At 42.1% G+C, this 20,000-nt stretch overlaps 1 protein-coding gene across 1 annotated transcript in view; it reads right to left on the bottom strand.

Annotated features, from left to right (window-relative positions):
• chrna11 (cholinergic receptor, nicotinic, alpha 11) overlaps positions 1 to 20,000 on the bottom strand; it is a 29,206-nt gene that overhangs the window by 7,054 nt on the left and 2,152 nt on the right. The window contains exons 2-5 of the mRNA XM_030789164.1: positions 16,783 to 16,922; positions 13,371 to 13,415; positions 10,045 to 10,154; positions 9,840 to 9,919 (exon numbers count right to left, since the gene is read on the bottom strand). Of these exons, the coding sequence (XP_030645024.1) occupies positions 9,840 to 9,919; positions 10,045 to 10,154; positions 13,371 to 13,415; positions 16,783 to 16,922 (375 nt within the window). The remainder of the gene's footprint in view (positions 1 to 9,839; positions 9,920 to 10,044; positions 10,155 to 13,370; positions 13,416 to 16,782; positions 16,923 to 20,000) is intronic.

Here is a 20,000-nt window from a genome sequence, read left to right as displayed (position 1 = left end):
GTGAGGCCATTTCTCAGAGAGTGTTAAGGAGAGCGATTGAGTGTCATTTCTTTCCCTTCTACAGATGACATCACTCTCTAGTCCCCGACAGCCAACAACACCCATGGGATCTCAGCTAGTTCCACGAAATCTCACTGAATCTCAAGACATTCCTCCAGACAGAGAGGTTATTTTTAGGTCATGCATTCTTAGGGAGAGGAAGGCCTTTACAAAAAAAAAACGCTGCTTTGACCCATCCTGCAGGTGCCTTGGGTTTGTTTGTTGGTGGATCCCAACCACTCTTACTACGCTGTGTTGATGTCACTACTCTGCTAGATTTCTCAGTGCTTTTCCAGGTAAACACAGATGAAACTGAAGCGTGTTTAGCCGCTGTTCCAGCTGAGGACGCTGAGCAGATTGTCATTTAAGCTTTAAGAGGTTTTAAAGTGGCGGAGTATGATCATTCTACCTTGGAAAACGGTTGTCTTGCAGTGGTGTGGGAGAAATCAATACCCCATAGACCTCATCCAGTCTAACAAGATGGACTGTATGGTTCCTGCAGTTCCAGTTCCAGGTGCATTACTGAAATAAGCTGCATGAAAGTTACCCCAGATGCTCCATGATAATATGATGGTGCTCTTAATCAGCTTGACAATATGACACCGCTCAGTCTCAGTGTGACAATTTGACAACGTTTTATCTCAATATTGCTATGCGACAATGCTTTGCCTCATTGTGACAATATGACAATGCTTTGTCTGAGTGTGACTGCATGACACTAGTCTCTGTCTGTTCCCTGTCTATTCTCTCTGACAATGCCCTACCTCAGTACGACAACATGACAATTCTCTGTCCATAGTACGACAACATGACAATTCTCTGTCTATAGTACGACAGCATGACAATTCTCTGTCTATAGTACGACAGCATGACAATTCTCTGTCTATAGTACGACAACATGAAAATTCTCAGTCTATAGTACGACAACATGACAATTCTCTGTCTATAGTATGACAACATGACAATTCTCTGTCTATAGTACGACAACATGACAATTCTCTGTCTATAGTATGACACCATGACAATTCTCTGTCTATAGTATGACAACATGACAATTCTCTGTCTATAGTATGACACCATGACAATTCTCTGTCTATAGTATGACAACATGACAATTCTCTGTCTATAGTACGACAACATGACAATTCTCTGTCTATAGTACGACAACATGACAATTCTCTGTCTATGGTACGACAACATGACAATTCTCTGTCTATAGTACGACAACATGACAATTCTCTGTCTATAGTATGACAACATGAGAGTGCTCTGTCTACGGTAACTGCAACGCTGCTGTAGCGCTGTCTCTAAACATGTGTCGTTAAGCCTCATACTGTATCGGCTGAGATTGCACAAACTCAACAGAAAGATGGCTACTCAGAGGATCTAAGAACAAAAGCATCCAAAGCTAGTGGCTCCCCTGACGGCAGTCACTGGGAAATACACCAGCCTAACTGATACAGGACAGTACCCTGCAAAGCAACTTATTTGTATTTCCCGCCTGGGAGGAATGAAAACACACTGTTAAAATATTAAACACTTAGGAAGAATGAAAAACACTTTTTAAAACGTTTGGAGAGGACTCGGTCACATACTGTGAGGAGGGATGTTTTGGCAGCAAAACTCGACAAGTGCTCTCGCTGTCAACGCTCCAAACCTGTTAATGTTGACCCTTCTGGATTTCAACAGTCTGCTGAAGAGGGGGAGCTGGCATTCAAGCTAAGCAGAGATTTTCCCTTTGCAAAGAGTTACAAAAAAAAAAAAAAAAAAAAAAAGGAAACGCAGATACTATCAGTCATTTAGTCATTTTACATTTTATTGATGAAACCACAACTCACACACAAATAGATCCTGGAACTCCCAGTCGGCATAGCACGTCAACAGATTCTGAAGGACAAGACACTCACCAGGTCTGTGGAAGTGATGGTCTGCTGTACCTGAGTGTTAACCCAGTCCTTGAGCTGAGTGCTCTCTGACTGCTTTAAAAAGTGTGGTGCGATCCATAACCTCACCAAAAGCCCCCCACCCTCAACAAAACATGTCAGAGAGCATCAGCAGAACTATGAATACCATAGACCATATCCGACGGGTTTGGTGGGTGGCTGAGTCCAGATTTGCCAAGCGTGAAAGTCACGGGTCCCAGACGCTATGGGAGGACATCTCTATAGATCGCTTGAAAGCTTGAAATCACTTGTAAGAGCCTTCTACACACCCACACGGAGCGCAGTCTACTGAAACGTCAAAATAAAATTGAAAAAGAAATGGGAAAGTGGAGGAGGCCCACATCAGACAAGCCTGATACTCTATTTCCCACTGGAAATCTCCACAGCTTCAAACAGACAATCTAGTTAAGACCAACTAAGGGGGAAAAGAAACACTCTTCTCAGAGTGAAATGCTGTTTTTGCTTTTAGCACAGTGCCATGACTGAACAGCACCTTCATCATCATTGTCCTGGCAGCCACTTCTCCTGACTACCAGTGTCAAAGGGACCAATTGAGGCTGTCACGATACGGTAAATGGTTACAAATGGACGGAGGCAGAGAGCGAAATGATGTTGATTGGCTCAAATGCCTGTCATTACAGATCTTCTTCCATGTTAGTCAGACGGGCAGGACCTATTTGCCCTGGAAGTATTACATGTGTATACAATTTGGGTGATGCTGACCCGGCCAGCACCCCTGCAGAATCCCTCTGTACACAGCTTTCCCATCACCCAAACACATAACACAGGTTGAGACATGAGACTCATGGTGACACATAGAGTTCACACTTCCAGTCTCTCTGAATGGACAGGTTACATTAGGCCCTTGACCCAGATAAAAGCCGCTGCTGTTGCCAATCAGTGCCTGGACTCACTACGGTGACCAATAGCAAGGTCAAAGGAAAGTCACTGTGACAGAACTGCGAGCTGGCCATAGCAGCTCAGATCCATAAACCCCAAGAGAACCATCAGTGGTTCCTACTTCAGTCCTGCTATGGTACCCGTCAGAGAGAGTTTGGTTGGTGCTCACAGGACAACAGCCTGACAGCAGCTAAGCTTGGCGGTTATTTGCAGAAGCGCAAAAGCTTTTGAACACATCAAGGTGAAACACACTGGTTTTGCGAAACAACAGTAAGTTTAAGGCCAGCAGTGAGTGCAAAAACACTGGGCGTGTTGTGAGTGAGTTAGTATTGAATGTAGTTCTGGCCTGACCAAAGAATGGCCATTTTTTTAAACGTGTAATAAAAAAAAAGAGGAGTAGCCCAGTTACATGCATTACTGATCTGTGCACAACATTCATCCAAAATCTGTTTTGAGCAAGGAAACTCACTGAATTATCCTTTAATGCCTACAACGTGTTATATGCAGTCAATTAAAGGTCAATTATTTATGAAGGATTCCTCTCTGTAATCAATCCTTTACATCAAAATGAGCAAATTATCTCTCACAGCTCACTGCTCCATTTACACATCCTATTTCTGCCAGCTCCATCAAAGTATGATGTTCAGACTCTGTTCTCCCGAGTGTTTCCATATTCTGTCTGTGGAGATCAGAGGCAGTGTCTTCTGTTGTACGTTGGGTCTTGCTGGTGTGAGGGTTGAACAGTTAAACAGACTAAACATACTGGCACGACACCATGGAAACCACACCGTGGCGCTTCAAGAGAAAATATTGTCCGACCTCTACAGCCACAGTAAACACACCCTCTAACGATTGATCCACCTTAACCCAACTTTTTACTTATTTATGCATTTCTTTATTTATTTATTTATTTTTACGACACCGAGAGTAACACCAAGTCCAATAAGTCCAATAAATGAAACTGGCAAACTTCAGACTGCCAGGCACAAGAATATGTTCCACAGCAGGACTCTACCAATCACTTAAACAGCAACCTTCAGACTGTCTAAACAGCCCAGCGTTTAATTCACACCCTGACAGAGAATTGCTTCTCTGGGATCCAGACACACTGCAGGTAAGAGTTACTTAGATAATCACTTAATCTCTCATGATGAAAATTGACTGAATAAACATGCTGTGGTGGGGAAAAAAAAATATGGCTAAGACAAGAAAATTTTTTAACTGAAAATTTCAAATGTAATATTGCTATCATGTTCCAATGCTTCATCATTTTAACCGCTGTCTTTAGAAACCTCTGCCTTTAAAATGGATATTTTCGGATGGGGTGAAACTCATTAACAGTGTTTGGCGCATCAGTAACAGATTTCTGTCGTTATCCATCTAGCACACCCCTAGCCTTGCACATCTCCAAAAATTTTCCATTTGTTTTTAGCTCTAAACAGAGAAATAGCTGCACTCCCTCCTGCGCAGAAACATCTCTGTCCGCCTCGCCTAGAACCACCTAATTCACCCATTTATCACTCCTCATGAACTGAACTCTCTCCCCACGCTGCCCCGGACTGTTCCAGAAGGTTCCTGAATAATTCACTCCAGAGCTGAGCCCCAAGCCTGTCCTCGGTGAACAGCACTGACAGTCTATTCATCTCTGGTCTAAATGGGGGCCAAAAGGCCCCATCTTTGTGAATAAGACTGATCTTTGTCCGGTCTGACGTGTGCCGGGTCAGAGAACCCTCTACCAGATAAGAGGCTGACGCTGCATCCAACTCCAGTTTTCTTTGTTTTCTTTTTTTCTTTTTTTTTTTTTCTTTTTAAACTGTTTCCTTATTCTTGTGTTCTGTTGGACTGACGCATGCAGACTGTCTGATCAATAGCTAGTGAGAGTGAACCATGGGGTCTAACCATCTAACCAACTAGAGAAGAGAAATAAACAACATCACACTTTCTTACGGAGTAGATCCCTGTGTTAAAAAAAAATGTATGGGAAATAAGTTGAAAACAGAGCAAGAATCAAACAGGTGCATTTGACATGAGGCCCACAGAGAGCGAAGCTTCCCATACCCTGCGGCTCTCCCAGTGTCTGTGAAACCTCACATCCAATTCCCTGCTCCATTTCTTCAGAGTGAGGAAAAAAACAAAAAGACACACTGTCATTCTTCATATATATTGATTCAGCCTTGAGTCTGTAATTCTCTATCTAGCTCTGTATGCTTCCTGTCTAAGCAGAAACATCCTTTGTGTTCAGAACAGGCAGCTCCAGCATTCTGAAAAGGCCCGTGCGGTAAGCGTTCATCTTACTTTCTCTCCTCAGTAAGCGTTCTGCATTAAGGCTGGAAATAAGCCATGGGCATTCTGTCAGCAATCTGTGGTATTAATAATAATAGAGGAATTTAGCAGACAGCTTTACCGCTGTACTAGCCGATCATCTGGGGCTATACTGCTGATTAGTGCTTCAGGTGCCAGCTGTCCCACGACTGCTGGTTCTGGCCAAGAGTCCAGATTGGCCACGCTCCCTAAGGTGGGCAGACTGGCCAGGCTTCCTTCTCTTCCTCTTCCAGTTTTTAACAGAGAATTCAGCGTTTATGTAGATGCAGCACGTTCCGCACGAGTAGCGCTGTCTTCCAAATCCGTCGTGCTGTGACCGCTGAACCCCTCACAAAACAACTCGCTAAGCCACTTGATTAAAAAGAAAAGAGGAAGAACAAAAAAAAAAAAAAAAAAGAAAACAGAACTCTCACTGTCAAAATATGATTGATGAGCTTGACATGTATCAGAGGAAGCGTGTTCAGGTGTCACTCACACAGCCTGCGGTGACAGCTGTGTCAGAGCGAGAGTTATGAGTAACTGGGGAAAGGGCCGGAGATTGGCGGAGGTTTTGATGGTCTTGTATGGAACACGTAGCAGGATCCGCCTGCAGCGGGTGGCAGCGAACGACACCCCCGCTGGAGTCAACATGAAGATTCCCTTCATGAACATGAACAAACAGCGTCAACAGAAAATGGGTCAGTGCACTCTGTACAGGGCCAACGCCAGCGGGATTATTCCCACTGTGGGTTAATGAGCGGCTGGTACAGAGGAGCCCAAACACTTCTCTCAGCCATGCCAAAGCTGAGGATCCTTCAGTTCTCCTCACACAGATTACCACACAGATTGGGTAAAGCCTCCAGACTGAGCCCAGTTTTGAAGCTCATGATTACCAGACAGTGTCAACAGTTAAATCGGACATTGGCATATCACCCGTGTACACTACGGAAGCTTGTGTGAGGTCTCCATGAGAGGACATTTGTGTTGGTATCCAGGCTGGGCACAGTAAGTGCTTCAACACACATGGTGCCCACAATGTTGAAGTGAAACAATTGCAAGGAGTGAACTCATCAAAGTTATGCTGTAACAAAGAGAACAAAGCAAATGCTCTTATCCCATTTAAAACAGGAACTCTTATCCCATTTAAAACAGGAACTCTTATCCCATTTAAAACAGGAACTCTGATTGTGTATGACTAATGTCAAGAAAACCGTTAATGACTACCACAGTTTGCTTTTTAAAGCAAACTCAAGACATAGGAGCTAACTTGGACTATGAAGGGCCAAGTTGACTAGGTTATACACACACATGTGTGCATGTGCACCAGCAGCGTCGGAACAAGTTTCAAAGGGGGGGGGCAAGAATGCGGGGCAAGCCCACATCTGTAGGAGGGTCCGGGGGCATCCTCTCCCAGGGAAGTTAAATGCACCATTTTCCGCAGTTTGAGACAGAAACGGAAAGCCTAAAGGCAGTGGCATTACCAGGATATCATAGCATATGCCACGTTGCAATTTCATGACTTCTAATTTGATGCGTCAGTCAAAACTGTAAAACCACAGACACCGGAGCTGACGAGCTGGAGCCTTATAAAAGCTCCCGCTAACCAAATTATCACTCTGGAAAAGTAGAGAATCAATTCTTAACTTCTCCAAATTAATCATTTGGTTTGCAATAGCTTTCGCTTTTTTTCAGTGGGTTCAGACATTCTGCTGTATGCTAATTTAGAGATTGGTAGGTTTGGGGGGTTTTTTTTTCAGAACACAAAGGTAATGCTAACTTGTCGAGTTTAGCAAACTGAGTGAAGGGATGGTTATGTAGGTTTGTAAAAGTAAACATATGTTACAGGATAAATGCAGACTTAGGTTATTACAACTCTTTACTGTTTGTCACGCCAGGTATCCAAGTGTGGTTGCCGACATGCGATTTCCCAAATCAACAAAATACATTGCAAGGCCAGGGTAAGCTTCACCCTTCTCAACACTATCGGCAGCTCAAGGCAGAGCCACATAAATGACTTTGATGGTGTTCAGAAACTCAATGGAGATATTAACCCTGTGAATGTCCCTTAATAAGACTTCACAGATGTAACTTTACATGCAAAACAATGACACTGCTTCTAATGGAGGTTCAAATTAGCTCAGAAGCCTCTATAGCAATGAAACACAAGCCTGTAATAACAGAGATAGTAATGTCTGGAGCTCTTAAACATTTCACATTTTCACTTTTAAAAAATGTGAAAACATGACACATTTACCGTTTAAAAGAAAATTAGACATCAAAAGCTTCCTCCTCGGCCATTGATTTCTCTCTTTCTCTGCTATCACTGCCATCTATACACACACACACACACACTCACACTCACACACACACACTCACACATGCACACACACTCACACACACACACACACACACACACACACACACACACACACACACTCACACATGCACACACGCACACTCACACATGCACACACACACACACACTCCCATGTATGTGCCCTCACAGCATCTCACCAAAGATCTTTAAAAAGTATATCAATGAGAAACGACCTAAGACAACTAAAACTAAAATCAAGTCCCTTCTCTTCTTTTCTCTGACATTTCTCTCGGGTGGAAGACTTCTTGGTGTGGATGATTTTAGAAACAACTCTGTTTACATATTACAAGAAGCCAAATTCATAATAGTACATTTCATACCTGGTCATTTATTTTATGTAAAGGTGAAAAGTTGTACAGGCTTTTTTTTTTTTTGCCTTTGTATATAGCGCATGTAATTGTACATGTTTAACGATTTAGCTTATATTGTTTTACATTATTAAATCTTAATATTGCTCATTAATTAAAATACGATTCCACAGCATCAAAAGGAGACGCTGCTTTCATGGCCTCTTACTTATTATTTCAAATCCCAAAATTGCACGGAGGTATAATGCAGCGTCTTCAGTCAACCTCGTGAGCTGGGAATTAAACGGATTAAAACACGTTGGCAAAATGCCATGGAAACCATTCCGCAGCTGTTAAAGGGGAAATATCGTTCCTCCCTACTGTGGAGTGATAAGTTAAACCATTACCCTTGCCACTAATTAATTCACCCTGAACCAGCCTCTTTTGCATTAAGGGACAGATACAGTTTGTTAACCATCGTAAAATTAACTTACTTGTCACTGACACATGCATAATACTTTCCAAGATGAGAATCCGCCAATTTCTAAAAAGCGCATTTAAATAATTTAAATCGAAACCCCGTGTCCATTAAAACTGCCGAACTAAGTCTCAGTCTCAGGTAAGTTCTCCAAACAAATCAATATCCAATAAACGCCGCCACATCTCACCATAAAATAATGGGAGATAATAAAAGATGCTGAATTGGGGTTGTTATGACCGCTACATCCATTAAAAAGCTGAACTCCGGGCTGATTCTGATCGCTGTCCACGGTAATGTGTATTTTACTCCTCATGCCTCCCTAATGAATAAAGATCTATTGAATAAGAGATGAGAGACCTCCCCCATCTCTCCTCGCTTTCCCTCGTACAGCCATACACACCCTTGAACTGACATCAGAAGGGCATCTGCTCTCTGATCAGCACTGCGAAAGAGGCTCTCAGAGTGCGTTAATGTCGATGGTTTGAGTGGGCAGACGACGGCAAGGAAACGAAACACACTTGAGCCCAGAGAATAATTTTATGTAAGCACGCTTTGTTTAAAAAAAAAAAAAAAAAGATCTGATTCTGCGTTTGTTACATTTTTAATGTGCTAAACGTCCTGCGTGCAAGTTCATTAACAAAAGATAAAATAAATTAAAGGAAAATAAAGGCAAAATTAAAAATCAGCTTCCCAGAATTCAAATACTATTAAAATATAAAGGATTCAAATCCTTTTTTTGAAAATGAAGTACGTTTTCTTGGCCCGAATAACAAAATATAGACTGCCAAAATACAAAACCTCTCTTTCACAGGGGCTCAGTATTCATATAACCAAAAAAGAAACAGATTCAAAATGAGGATAAAGTATACGGGGCATTTAAGAAAAGAAAAAAAAAATCTAAATTCAGACAAATTCATCTCCTGTCAGTCGACAGAGCCACAAATAACAGTCTGGCCACAAAGCAACATTCACATATTCCAACAGGAACTCTCAGTGCCCTGTTGTTTTCCTACCTTGAGCTCTCTTTCTGGCCGTGTAAAACAGACTGTATCAAGGTGAATGAATTAGCTGTAGCTGTGATGACGATGTGAATTTAGACTGGTCCATATGGACTGCTAATCTTCATTTCCTTAACACTCAGATAGTACTGTCCAAATTTTTCCTGCCCTTTGCCAGGCTTCCTAAAGAGCAGTATACTTAATGGAGTCCTTAAAACAAATGGTGTAAACTGCTTGTGAAGATAATGCTAAAGAGTTTAATCTATCTTAACAGAATTAGACGACAGAACACACTTCAGGGAAAAAAAAAATATGAAAGAGATGATCGAGATGATCAGTATGGGCTTTACTTAACCAATTGTGTTTCTGCGCTGCAAAACAAATATTTCTTTGACCACAACAAACATTTGTTTATTATGAGTCATTGTTGTCTTTGGTCTACGTGACCACAGAAACATGTAATTGATGCAGAATGGTTGTGTTCACACTGGAAAAGCGTGAAATAAGACTGACCTGGGGGCAGGTATGTACAGTAACCGCTGGAGTTCACCAGCACATTGGTCTTAAAGGTCGAGTCAAACTTGTCATCTGCACTGCGGAGGGAAAAAGGATGTCAGTTAGAAAGCATTCAAGTCCTTACTCTTTCTGTGTGTGTGTGTGTGTGTGTGTGTGTCTAGATGTTTGTCTTTCCATATGCATGTGTAAATTTAGGCAGTACCTGTTATAGAGAAGGATGTCCGGTGTCCACACCTGATCTGTTGTGAAGCGGAGGTTCTTCACCCCTGGATATTCAGACTGGTTCCACTGCAGATAGTGATCGTACCAGTGCTGTGGAAAACAATGTTATACTGGTAATAGTGATATTCACATTGGCTCTCCAAGAGGTGATGATTAGGTGACAGATGTCACATGCCCCTCCCAATATTTATGGACTATTAAATTGTCCCTGCTGGTAATGTTACAAAAAACATCATTTGTAAAATATCCCTTCATATCCATTCTGCACCACAGTGTATCAACTCTATTCCTACATCTCTTTCCAGTGTCTCTTTTTACTGCCTAAAACTTCAAACTTGCCTTAAAAACAGTCAGAGGGAAAAACAAACTCCTCTCCGAGGCAGAAGAGTTGTGAGGTGTCAACAGTAACACAGGCTGGGTAAACAACATTAAAATTCTATTAGATAGTTGTTGTTGATTCTAGCTTAGTCTCATCACTAGCCTTGCTTGCGCTTATATGTAGCTAAATTAGCATAGCTAGCAGAGTCATCTAACTAAACTCAGATACTTCTGATTTGCTCATCCTACCTAATGTGAATAATCCTGCGCTGTTAGCTTTTTCTATAGGTGTGCACAAGAGTTTAAGGTGTCACGATTTTCCAGGGACTGCATCACAGCGTCCCCCTATGAACCCCTGAGGCCTGCCCCGTCTTTGCAAGCCTGCATCAAAATCAGACGTCACCGAAGGGTTTTACCGAAATTTCAGTCCGACTATTTAAAAAGCATTGATTTGGAAATCCACTGCCAAGGAAGCCACGATCGTTAATGGTGTGGTTAATCATATGATAATGTCGGTGTGATTAAATGAGTCAATGCATTTCCCATAGGTCTCCAGTCTGCTGATGAGAAAAAAAAAGCAGATTGCGGTCAAGAACGGTCAAAGCACAGTTTTACCATTCCAGTCTGTTCTCGAACGAGGGCATCCATCAAGGCTACCTCCATATGCCCTTCCAATCAAACAACATCAACCTCACAGGTTTTTTGGACAGACTGTTATGGGTTTAAATGTACTAGGAGGCTGTTTGGCCCTTGCTCAGAGCCAAACTGTGGCCCAAAATACCCCTGTGCCGACATTGTTGAGCAGAGATCCACTGTCTCCATTCATGAGGAACACCTCCACATGGCATTCATAGCTCAAACTAAGCTGAACAACCTCACACAAACCCACACAACTTTCCCCCATATCAAATAACATAACACTAACCCACCCAGTTTTACCCCAAATCAAATAACCTCACACAGACCTACACAATTTTACTCCCAATCAAATTACTTCACACAAACCCACACAGTTTACCCCATATCAAATAATATAACACTAATCCACACAACTTAACACTAACCCACAAAATCTCACACAAGCCCAAATAACCTCAGATGAAATCATGTCTAGGATCTCTTGGGCCACCTAGATTTCTTGCTTGTTGTATTCTGGCTATTGTCTGATGGTGTATTGCCAGCCAGTCCAGTCAGTCCAGTCCTGAGGCTGTTCTCAGTGCCCCATAGCCCTTTGGAGTCTTTGCTGAAGTTGCCTCCTTCCCTGGCACGTGAAGCTGCTTTTCCCATTCAGTCGGTTAAGACAGACCCATTCTACTGATTCGCATTCTGTGTGTGGTCTCCCTTCTGTACTGCGTATCCTCCTCTACTTTTCTCCTCCTCAAGTCACAGTTCACATCCCCTCCACTCTTATCCCACTACACCCCCCTTCATCCGTGAGATGTCTGCTCCCTGTTCTCCCAGGTGGACGGTGGAGTGGAGAGAAACTTATCAGAGGTATTCAGTGGGGAAGCATCAGCTATTGGTACGGCTTTGTGCATGTGAAACATCCCAGACACATCAAGGACTATATCACAGATCTGATTGCAAGAGCTATGCATCCGTACTAGAGACAAGGCTCCCGTTTTAACAAAAGGCAGAGTCATCTCTCTTGTCGCGCATGTGTGATTTTACCTTCTTTACATGAAAGAAAAAAAAAACTTGTCTGATTAGATCATTAAAACATTTTAAGAAACTCCACCAAAATCGTTCGAACCCTGTGCTCTTTTTTTTTTGTTACATATCTGCAAAAAGCAGGTTCCTCTCTGTAACTGCACCTTTGAATAACTGTTTCCCTTGTTGATGTTGTTAGCCTAAACACTCTGTTTTGATGTTTTGCCAATGTCAGATAATTCAGCCCATCTGTTTTACATTTATTTTTCAAAGTGACTCATATCCAGGACCTGTGTTTACATTAACTGCTTTGAAAAAATGACCCTGAATAATAATTAGAGAGGCAGAAGTGAAGTCTCTTCAAATCAGACTCATCTTTTCTCTTGTTTGCCGTGAGTGGAAGCAAACGCAAGACTGCCATCCAAAGTCTTGCCTTCTGAATTCTCCTTGGAAGTCTGGCATATTTCACAAATTTTGAGCCCCTTGTGGCTTTTTTGTAAACAGCATTGTTAACAGAAATTCAAGAATAAATCTGATCTGAATGTTTAGATGCAGTTCACATTCGCAGATATCTGATTTGTATCGGAATTAGTATGGCATGTGAATATGTCCCAGAGGGGATCTGGGATCTCAGAGGGAATATCCCATTGCATTTAGTTTGTTTCGCTGTTTTGCTACCACCATGGAAACATCGGATCCGTGTCAGATTTAACGGAACAAATCAGAGTTGCGTCACTTATCCCGATGGGGTAAACACATCATTAGGTTTTCTGAGGACAGGACATGAACAACTGTGAAGAAAGCACACCACCTCATCACACTGAGGGTGGTCTCACAAATAAGATAGCATGAAATCATTTTAAATTATCAGTTGGAGAAATACTCTTTTTTTTCTATAACTAATCTTCATGTATATACATGTCTGAAAATGTGACATAAGGTGAAATAAATGGAAACTGGTGGAATGCAAATCTGGGTCTTTTTTAGAGTCTGCTCCAAATTCTAACACAACTGTGGCACTAACAGGACTATCAAAATTTCCCATTTGAGGAGAGATTCTCCTACCTGCTCTACTCAGCAGTATCCAGACTGTCTAATGCAGCTCTCTAAATACAGTCTGAAGTGTATGGAGTATCTAATGCAGCTCTCTAAATACAATGTGATGTTGACAGACTGTTTAACACAGTTCCCTAAATACAGTGTAGGGTTTCAGATTGGCTAACACAGCTCTCTAGGTGCAGCCTAATGTCTTCAGACAGTATCTGGAAACAAATGTCGTGGTTGGTTTGACATAATTTGACTCTAATTGATTCACGCTGGATGGAGTCTTGTGCTTACCATATTGAGCCAGATGTTGGTTGTGAGCACTTGGTTTTTCTCATCCTGAGAAAGTGCAAGAGAGAGAGTGAGAGGGAGAGAGAGCGAGAGAGAGAGATAAATGAAAAGTTAATGAGACTCAGTGCCACACGTTCACACAAAGAGTGACAACAAAGCTATGTGAAAATGAGAGTGAAGGCTCAGACAGCACACAAAGGCAAGAACACAGAGGGACAAAGACATGAGAGAGAGAGGAGAGAGAGAGGGAGGGAGAGAGAGAGAGAGAGAGAGAGAGCGGACAAATAGGCAAAAGATATGGGTTGTTCCACGAGAAAAAGGAGACCAATTTGGTCTCTCAAATGAAATATCAGTTGCCGTTAAGAACTTTTAATCTTCACAAAAACAGACTGTTCTGTATCACTTTAGGAGAAAATTGATTGCAGTGAAGCCAATTCCTATCTGCTTATACAGAGTACTAAAGCTTTTTATCTGGACACGACAGAGATTCTGAGTCATACTGTCATATTCTCCACACTGAGCTCTGTCACATCGATGGCGTATCTACAGCAAAACAGATCATATGCAATTAAAATAACAACAGCAACAACAACAACATCATCGTTATCATCATTGTCATCATCATCATCATCATCATCGTCATCGTCATCTAGCTTGGGCACTATAAGGAAAGACCTGTCTGCTCTGGGAAGGGAAAGGGAAGGGTACAGCCCCTTTCAATCATGTGTCTATGAATAACACGGAAGCTGCCTGCTGGAATAATAGCTGACAGTATCACTGAGCGCCTGCAGGGGAAGAACCTCCTCATCAATGAGCAGAAAGAAGCAAGAGCTGAAAGCAGACAGACAAATGATGAGCTCACAATGGACAGAACCATACCTGCCGACACCAAGTCATGGAAACCAACATGGCAATGAAGTGGATTGCCTATTGAAAGACCTGTGACAGTGTACCACACTCCTGGATCGTAGAATCACTCAAGTTGCAGAAGGCCAACCTGGAGATAACAGTGTTGATTGAGAGATCCATGAAATTCCTAAAGGAGCCAACTGACACACAATCACAGGGAGCTGGGTTCAATCAAGACTGGCCTAAGCCAAGGCAATGCTCTCTCTCCAGTGCTGTTCTGTGTGGTACTCAGCCCCCTGAGACGAGACACTAGGCCTGGGATACAAGCTGAAGTCTGGAAGGAAGATACAGCGTTTTCCTATATGACATCAAGATTAAGTTTGGACTACACAAATGCACCAGGGTCATTATCAGGCATGGGAACATCACAAGTTCTGAGGGAAAGAAACTGGAGGGAGGATAGATCAAGGATTCAGATGTCAGGAAGACCTACAAACACCTTCAAATACAGCAATACCAGGAGAACCTGACAGAGGAGATACAGAAGACCTACAAGCACCTTAAAATACAGCAATACCAGGAGAACCTGACAGAGGAGATACAGAGGACCTACAAGCACCTTCAAACACAGCAATACCAAGAGAACCTGACAGAGGAGATACAGAAGACACTCACAAGCACCTACAAACACAAACCGAAGCAAATCCTAAAGTCAAAGTTCAATGGATGGATCAAGATCCACACCGCCTTGCCCTGCCCTCCAAGTGATAAGCTACACTGGAGAGCCATGGAGGTGCAGAGATCGGACCAAATGATGGGGGAACTGATGACCAATGTACGGAGCCCTACAATCCAAGGCAGACATCCACCACCTCGAGGTGACCCAGGGCTAAGGACTAAAAACCCTCCAAAAAACACTGAAACAATCATCAGAGCAGAGGAACTATGGTCCTCCAAACAAGATCCAGACATAACTGTCCCTAGGAGGAGTGTACAAGAAACCAGATAAAGGAATGTAAGGCCTGGAGGAGGGGTCAAATAGAAGACACCATAAGAACTTGGAGAGACAAGACCCTGTATGGTTAGTTCCCACACCAGGTAGAGGACCATACCACAGTGGTAGAGACATACAGATGGATGAGGGAAGCTGGTCTCAAAGCATCCACGGCAGCTCTCATCACTGCAGCACAAGACCAGGCACTGAACACCAGGCGCCACAAGGCTGGAATACTGAAGGTCAACAATGACCCAAAGTGTAGACTGTGTAAGGAACAAGATGAGACAGTCACCCATCTACTGACTGGATTCCAGAAGATCGCCAACACAGAGCACTTGAAGGAGCACGAAAATGCATAGGACGATCTGTGAGCACTACCAGATCCCAGTGCATTGAGAGCCAAGGCTCCATAAATCTAAACATGTGACAGGAGGTGACGGGGTAAAAATCCTGAGGGAAATCAGACCCAACAGGAAGATCCTGATAAGGCAGCAGAAACCTGAAGAGCAATGACCATCAACACCATAATTCCAGATGATAAGAATGTCTCAACCAAGGAGGAGGAGAAAAGCAGCAAATACCAGGACCTGTGAGTTGAAGTGAAAAAGACCTGGAATGTGAAGGCTCAAGTGATGAGAGCCCAGAGCCATCCTGTGGGATGCCTGCCTGGAACACACAGGTCACCTGCCCTCACCAAAGCAACACTGCTTGGAATCATGGACACATCTTTCACAGGATTCAGGATCTAACAGAACCGGTAGGAACTCCACAGTCCAGAAGAACAACAGCCAACCCAAAGAAGAGTTGTGACGTACAAACCAGATAATAATACTGAAGAGCTATGATGAAAGAACATAATACAACAGCAACAACAACAACTAGTAGTAGTAGTAGTAGTAGTGTAGTAGTAGTAGTAGTAGTATAGCATTTTGAATAGCAGTCTTGAGACATAAATCACACGTTAAATAAAAAATAAAAAGACAGCCAAGCTAAATGCATAAAACCAATAACTGAATAAAAAATAAAACAATACATAACTTAAACCATAAAAAAAATAAATAAATCAGACTCCCTGTATGGACACCCATGCTGTTATTTTGTCAGACCTAACTCTGTTCTGAGTAACCATGTGACCTTTTCTTGAGGAACGAAGTGAATTATATAAATGTCCACTACACAGTCAAGACCATGTTTCTCATTCAATTCAACAGTTACAAAAGCTTGTGTCACCACAAAGCCAATGAGTCCACAAGGACAGCACAGGCTCTGTGGGTTTTTCACTGAGTTGTTAAATTCTTAGCCACCGGTATTTTAGACATTGTTTTGAGTTGCAAAATTCTTGCATTTTAACATTAAATCTAAGGCAGCCTTTTCAATCAGAACACTGGCTAGCACAAAGATGCTGCAGAGTGGAAAGATTCTTTTGGAGTTGGTATAACTATTAGAGTAGTGATCCAAATCCAGATCTGCAAAGAATATCAACCATACTGTCGGTATGGTTGGATGGATGGATGGATGGATGGATGGATGGATGGATGGAGAAATGAGAGGAAAGATTCTAATATCTACCACATCCATGATCTGGATGAGACTCATGGAGAGTACGACTGTCAGGGGCTGGGAGTCATTAGCCACAGGGCGTTCCATACGGTTATAGTCCTTCAGCAGGTTCTTCAGCAGTGTTCTCTGGTTTGGGCCCTGGATGGACACTGACGGAGAGAGGGGGAGACAGAGAGAGACAGAGAGAAAGAGAGAGAGAGACAGCAATTCACACCACTTTTGCTTCCAAGTTTTATCACTCAATATGTCTCAGTTTTCAAACTCAACTCAAAAAGAGGCATTTATCTACTGCATTATTTCAGACCAGCACTCAACCTCATGATCGACCCATTCCAGCCCCCTCCTGCCTGGGAGTGAAATGAAAAATAAATCCAGAAATAAAAACACAGACACACACACACACACACGTACACATATTCATATATACATACGTGTAGACGTACACACACAGATAGATACGTAAATATACGCCCACGGACATAAACATACATTCCACATACATACTAACATACATTCCACATACATACTAAAATACAGAAATGAACATACAGTTCAGCAGATTTTCTTGCTATATTATCAAGCTAGTTAGTACTTAGGTTACCCAGGAAAAATCTACCTTCACAGGTATTTCATTCAAGACCAAAATCCAGTCGTGTTAAACTGTCACTCGACTTGCTTCCTCCTGTCCATCATTTCCTTTAACTCTTCCCTCCCCTCCCCCCGCATCCATCAGTACGACAGTTTCACAGAACATCGACGCAGATCTGTCACTCGCTCTCCCGTTCCCTCTCACATTCTAACACATTCTAAACAACAGAGATGCGCTGCAAACAGAACTAGGATGACCTGTTTAAGGAGCTGTTTCTCCAACCCCGCCACTGCACCCTCACAACAACACACAACGTCCTGCTTTCAGTTCCTGCTTCTCCAAACTGCACCGATGTACTTTAAATGATATCAGTCACTTGATACTGCATCGGTGACCGGCATATTCACAATGTTCACTGTCTCACCAAGCTGAAGAGGTCTCAGAAAACCTGACAAAACAGGCAGAAATACACTGCTGCAAAGGAAACAGACATGAAGAAGTCAGTTTTTCCCACACACATTGCTTCTGTTCCATGTTGTTTTCTGGGTTATATTCGTTCCGTAGAAGAATCAAAGGCCCAGTGTTTCAGTGGCAGAACTGCTCTGACAACATCACCCAGCGGCTACTGTCTTGTGTGGTATTTGTACATATCTGAGTAAAATCAGTCTGATATTGTTTGTTTTTTTTCTCCGCTGTCCTTATGGTTTATTCAGTTTGTCATGACTCAGAAACAACAGTGGACACACTCATTCCTCCATTCAGCACAGTGGGTATCAGCATAGAGATTCACTATGAATATCACACATTCAAGTCTTGACAATTCAAGTCTTTTCAATATTATTACAGTACATTATCAAGTAAAGCCCTGACAATTATTACATAAACATTTGGAGTTTTAATACGGATTATTCTCATTGATTTTTTTTTTTAATTATGTAAGAGCATATGTGGTCCTAGACCTTGTTTTGAATTTGGTGGGGTAAAAAAAAAAAATAGCCACAGTCTGTTTTTGGCCATGCTTTTAGGGAGGGATAAATGTGAAACATAAAGTGAATCAGTGATAAATTAAATAATTATGCCTTCACAGACAGAGGATCCCTTAGCCGAGCAAGACGTTGCAAAGCATTTAACTGCAACATTCAAGCCTGCTTCACTAATGGATCAAAAATTATTTAATTCACGCGCTTGGAACATTTTAAATGCGCTGAGCGTTTGGTTTCAAACCTCATAGACATTTAAACCTAACACTCCACACCAAGTGTTCTGTCAAATAAACATTTTAAATACCCTCTTTTTTTACTTTCTTTGTTACTTAGTAAAGTCCATATTTTTATGAACATAACCGGTGCAGTGGGTAGTGCTGTCGCCTCACAGCAAGAAGGTCCAAGGTTTCCTCCCACAGTCCAAAGACATGTAAGTCAGGCAAACTGGAGATATTAAATTCCCCCTAGGTGTGAATATGTGAGTGTGAGTGTGTTTGTCTGTGTGTCTGCCCTGCTATGGACCGGTGACCTGTCCAGGGTGTTTCCCCGCCTTTTGCCCAATGACAGGCTCAAGCACCCCCGCAACCCTAATTGGGAAATAAGTGACTTAGAAAAGGAATGAATGAACTACTGGTGACATGTCTCCATTTAAAAGAGAATACGGCAATAGCGTTAGAGCCCGACCGATAAATCAGCGTGCCGATATGAGCTAACTGCCGATAAATCGGTATCGGCGATTATAAAGGCCGATAAATGACAATTAGAAAAGAGACGGAAGATGACATTCATGTCAGCCATTCCTGGTTTTGCAGCAGTAATGTGAAAGCCAGTAAAGTCAGACAAACATCAAAATTAGGCCTACATTTCATTTTACAGTGGTTGGGTGGTGTAGACTAGGCTGTTGAACTTGTTTGTAGGTTTATTTACGAAACAGCGTGTTAGTTCTAGCGAGTAAACAAACAACGGTCCTGTCATTTCTCCCTCGTAAAAATTCTCTGGCAACATCGCTTACTGCAGCTTATAACGCTTCTATTGCTAAATTAGGTTACCGACAAAGCAAGCTAATGCCATGTTTATCAGTGGAAGACGGCAAACGTTAATGAGAGATTAAACTGTAGCGTTTAACTTATTCTGCCTAAATGAAGTGATGGTAAATATATCTGCGACTCGCACGTCTGTAGTTACAGTCTGTGCATTAGAAATGATTAAACCAGAGGGGACACGTAAATAAACGTCAGTTGAGAACTATCTAACAAGTCTTGATAGCCAAACTAAATTATTTAGTTTGTCTTTCAAACGTGTAGTGTGAAAGTCCAAAGTGGCAAGTCATGTCATGTAGTATTAGATGCATTCAACAGCAGTGTTTACTCTAGCTCACTGTATCAGTTTACTGCATTGTTTATCAAGACTTTTAATATATTTTGTTGTGCCTGTGTTCAAAGTACTACTTATGGCAATAAAACAAGTTTATTTTTAAACTGCATTATGTCATGTTGTCTTGGTGAGGACTCTTACATAACTACACATAACAAATGTTAGGGAAAATCTTTGTTTAAGTTATGTGTGTCTGGAAAGAAAAGAATATCGGCCGACATATCATTATCGGATTTTTAAATCATCAAATATCGAAATCGGTATCAGTCAGAAAAATCCTA

The sequence above is a fragment of the Chanos chanos genome, chromosome 12 (genome assembly GCF_902362185.1).
Source record: "Chanos chanos chromosome 12, fChaCha1.1, whole genome shotgun sequence".
Classification (NCBI taxonomy): Eukaryota; Metazoa; Chordata; class Actinopteri; order Gonorynchiformes; family Chanidae; genus Chanos; species Chanos chanos.
The sequence above is the reverse complement of the archived record's forward strand: the minus strand, read 5'-3'. Positions and strand labels throughout refer to the sequence as shown.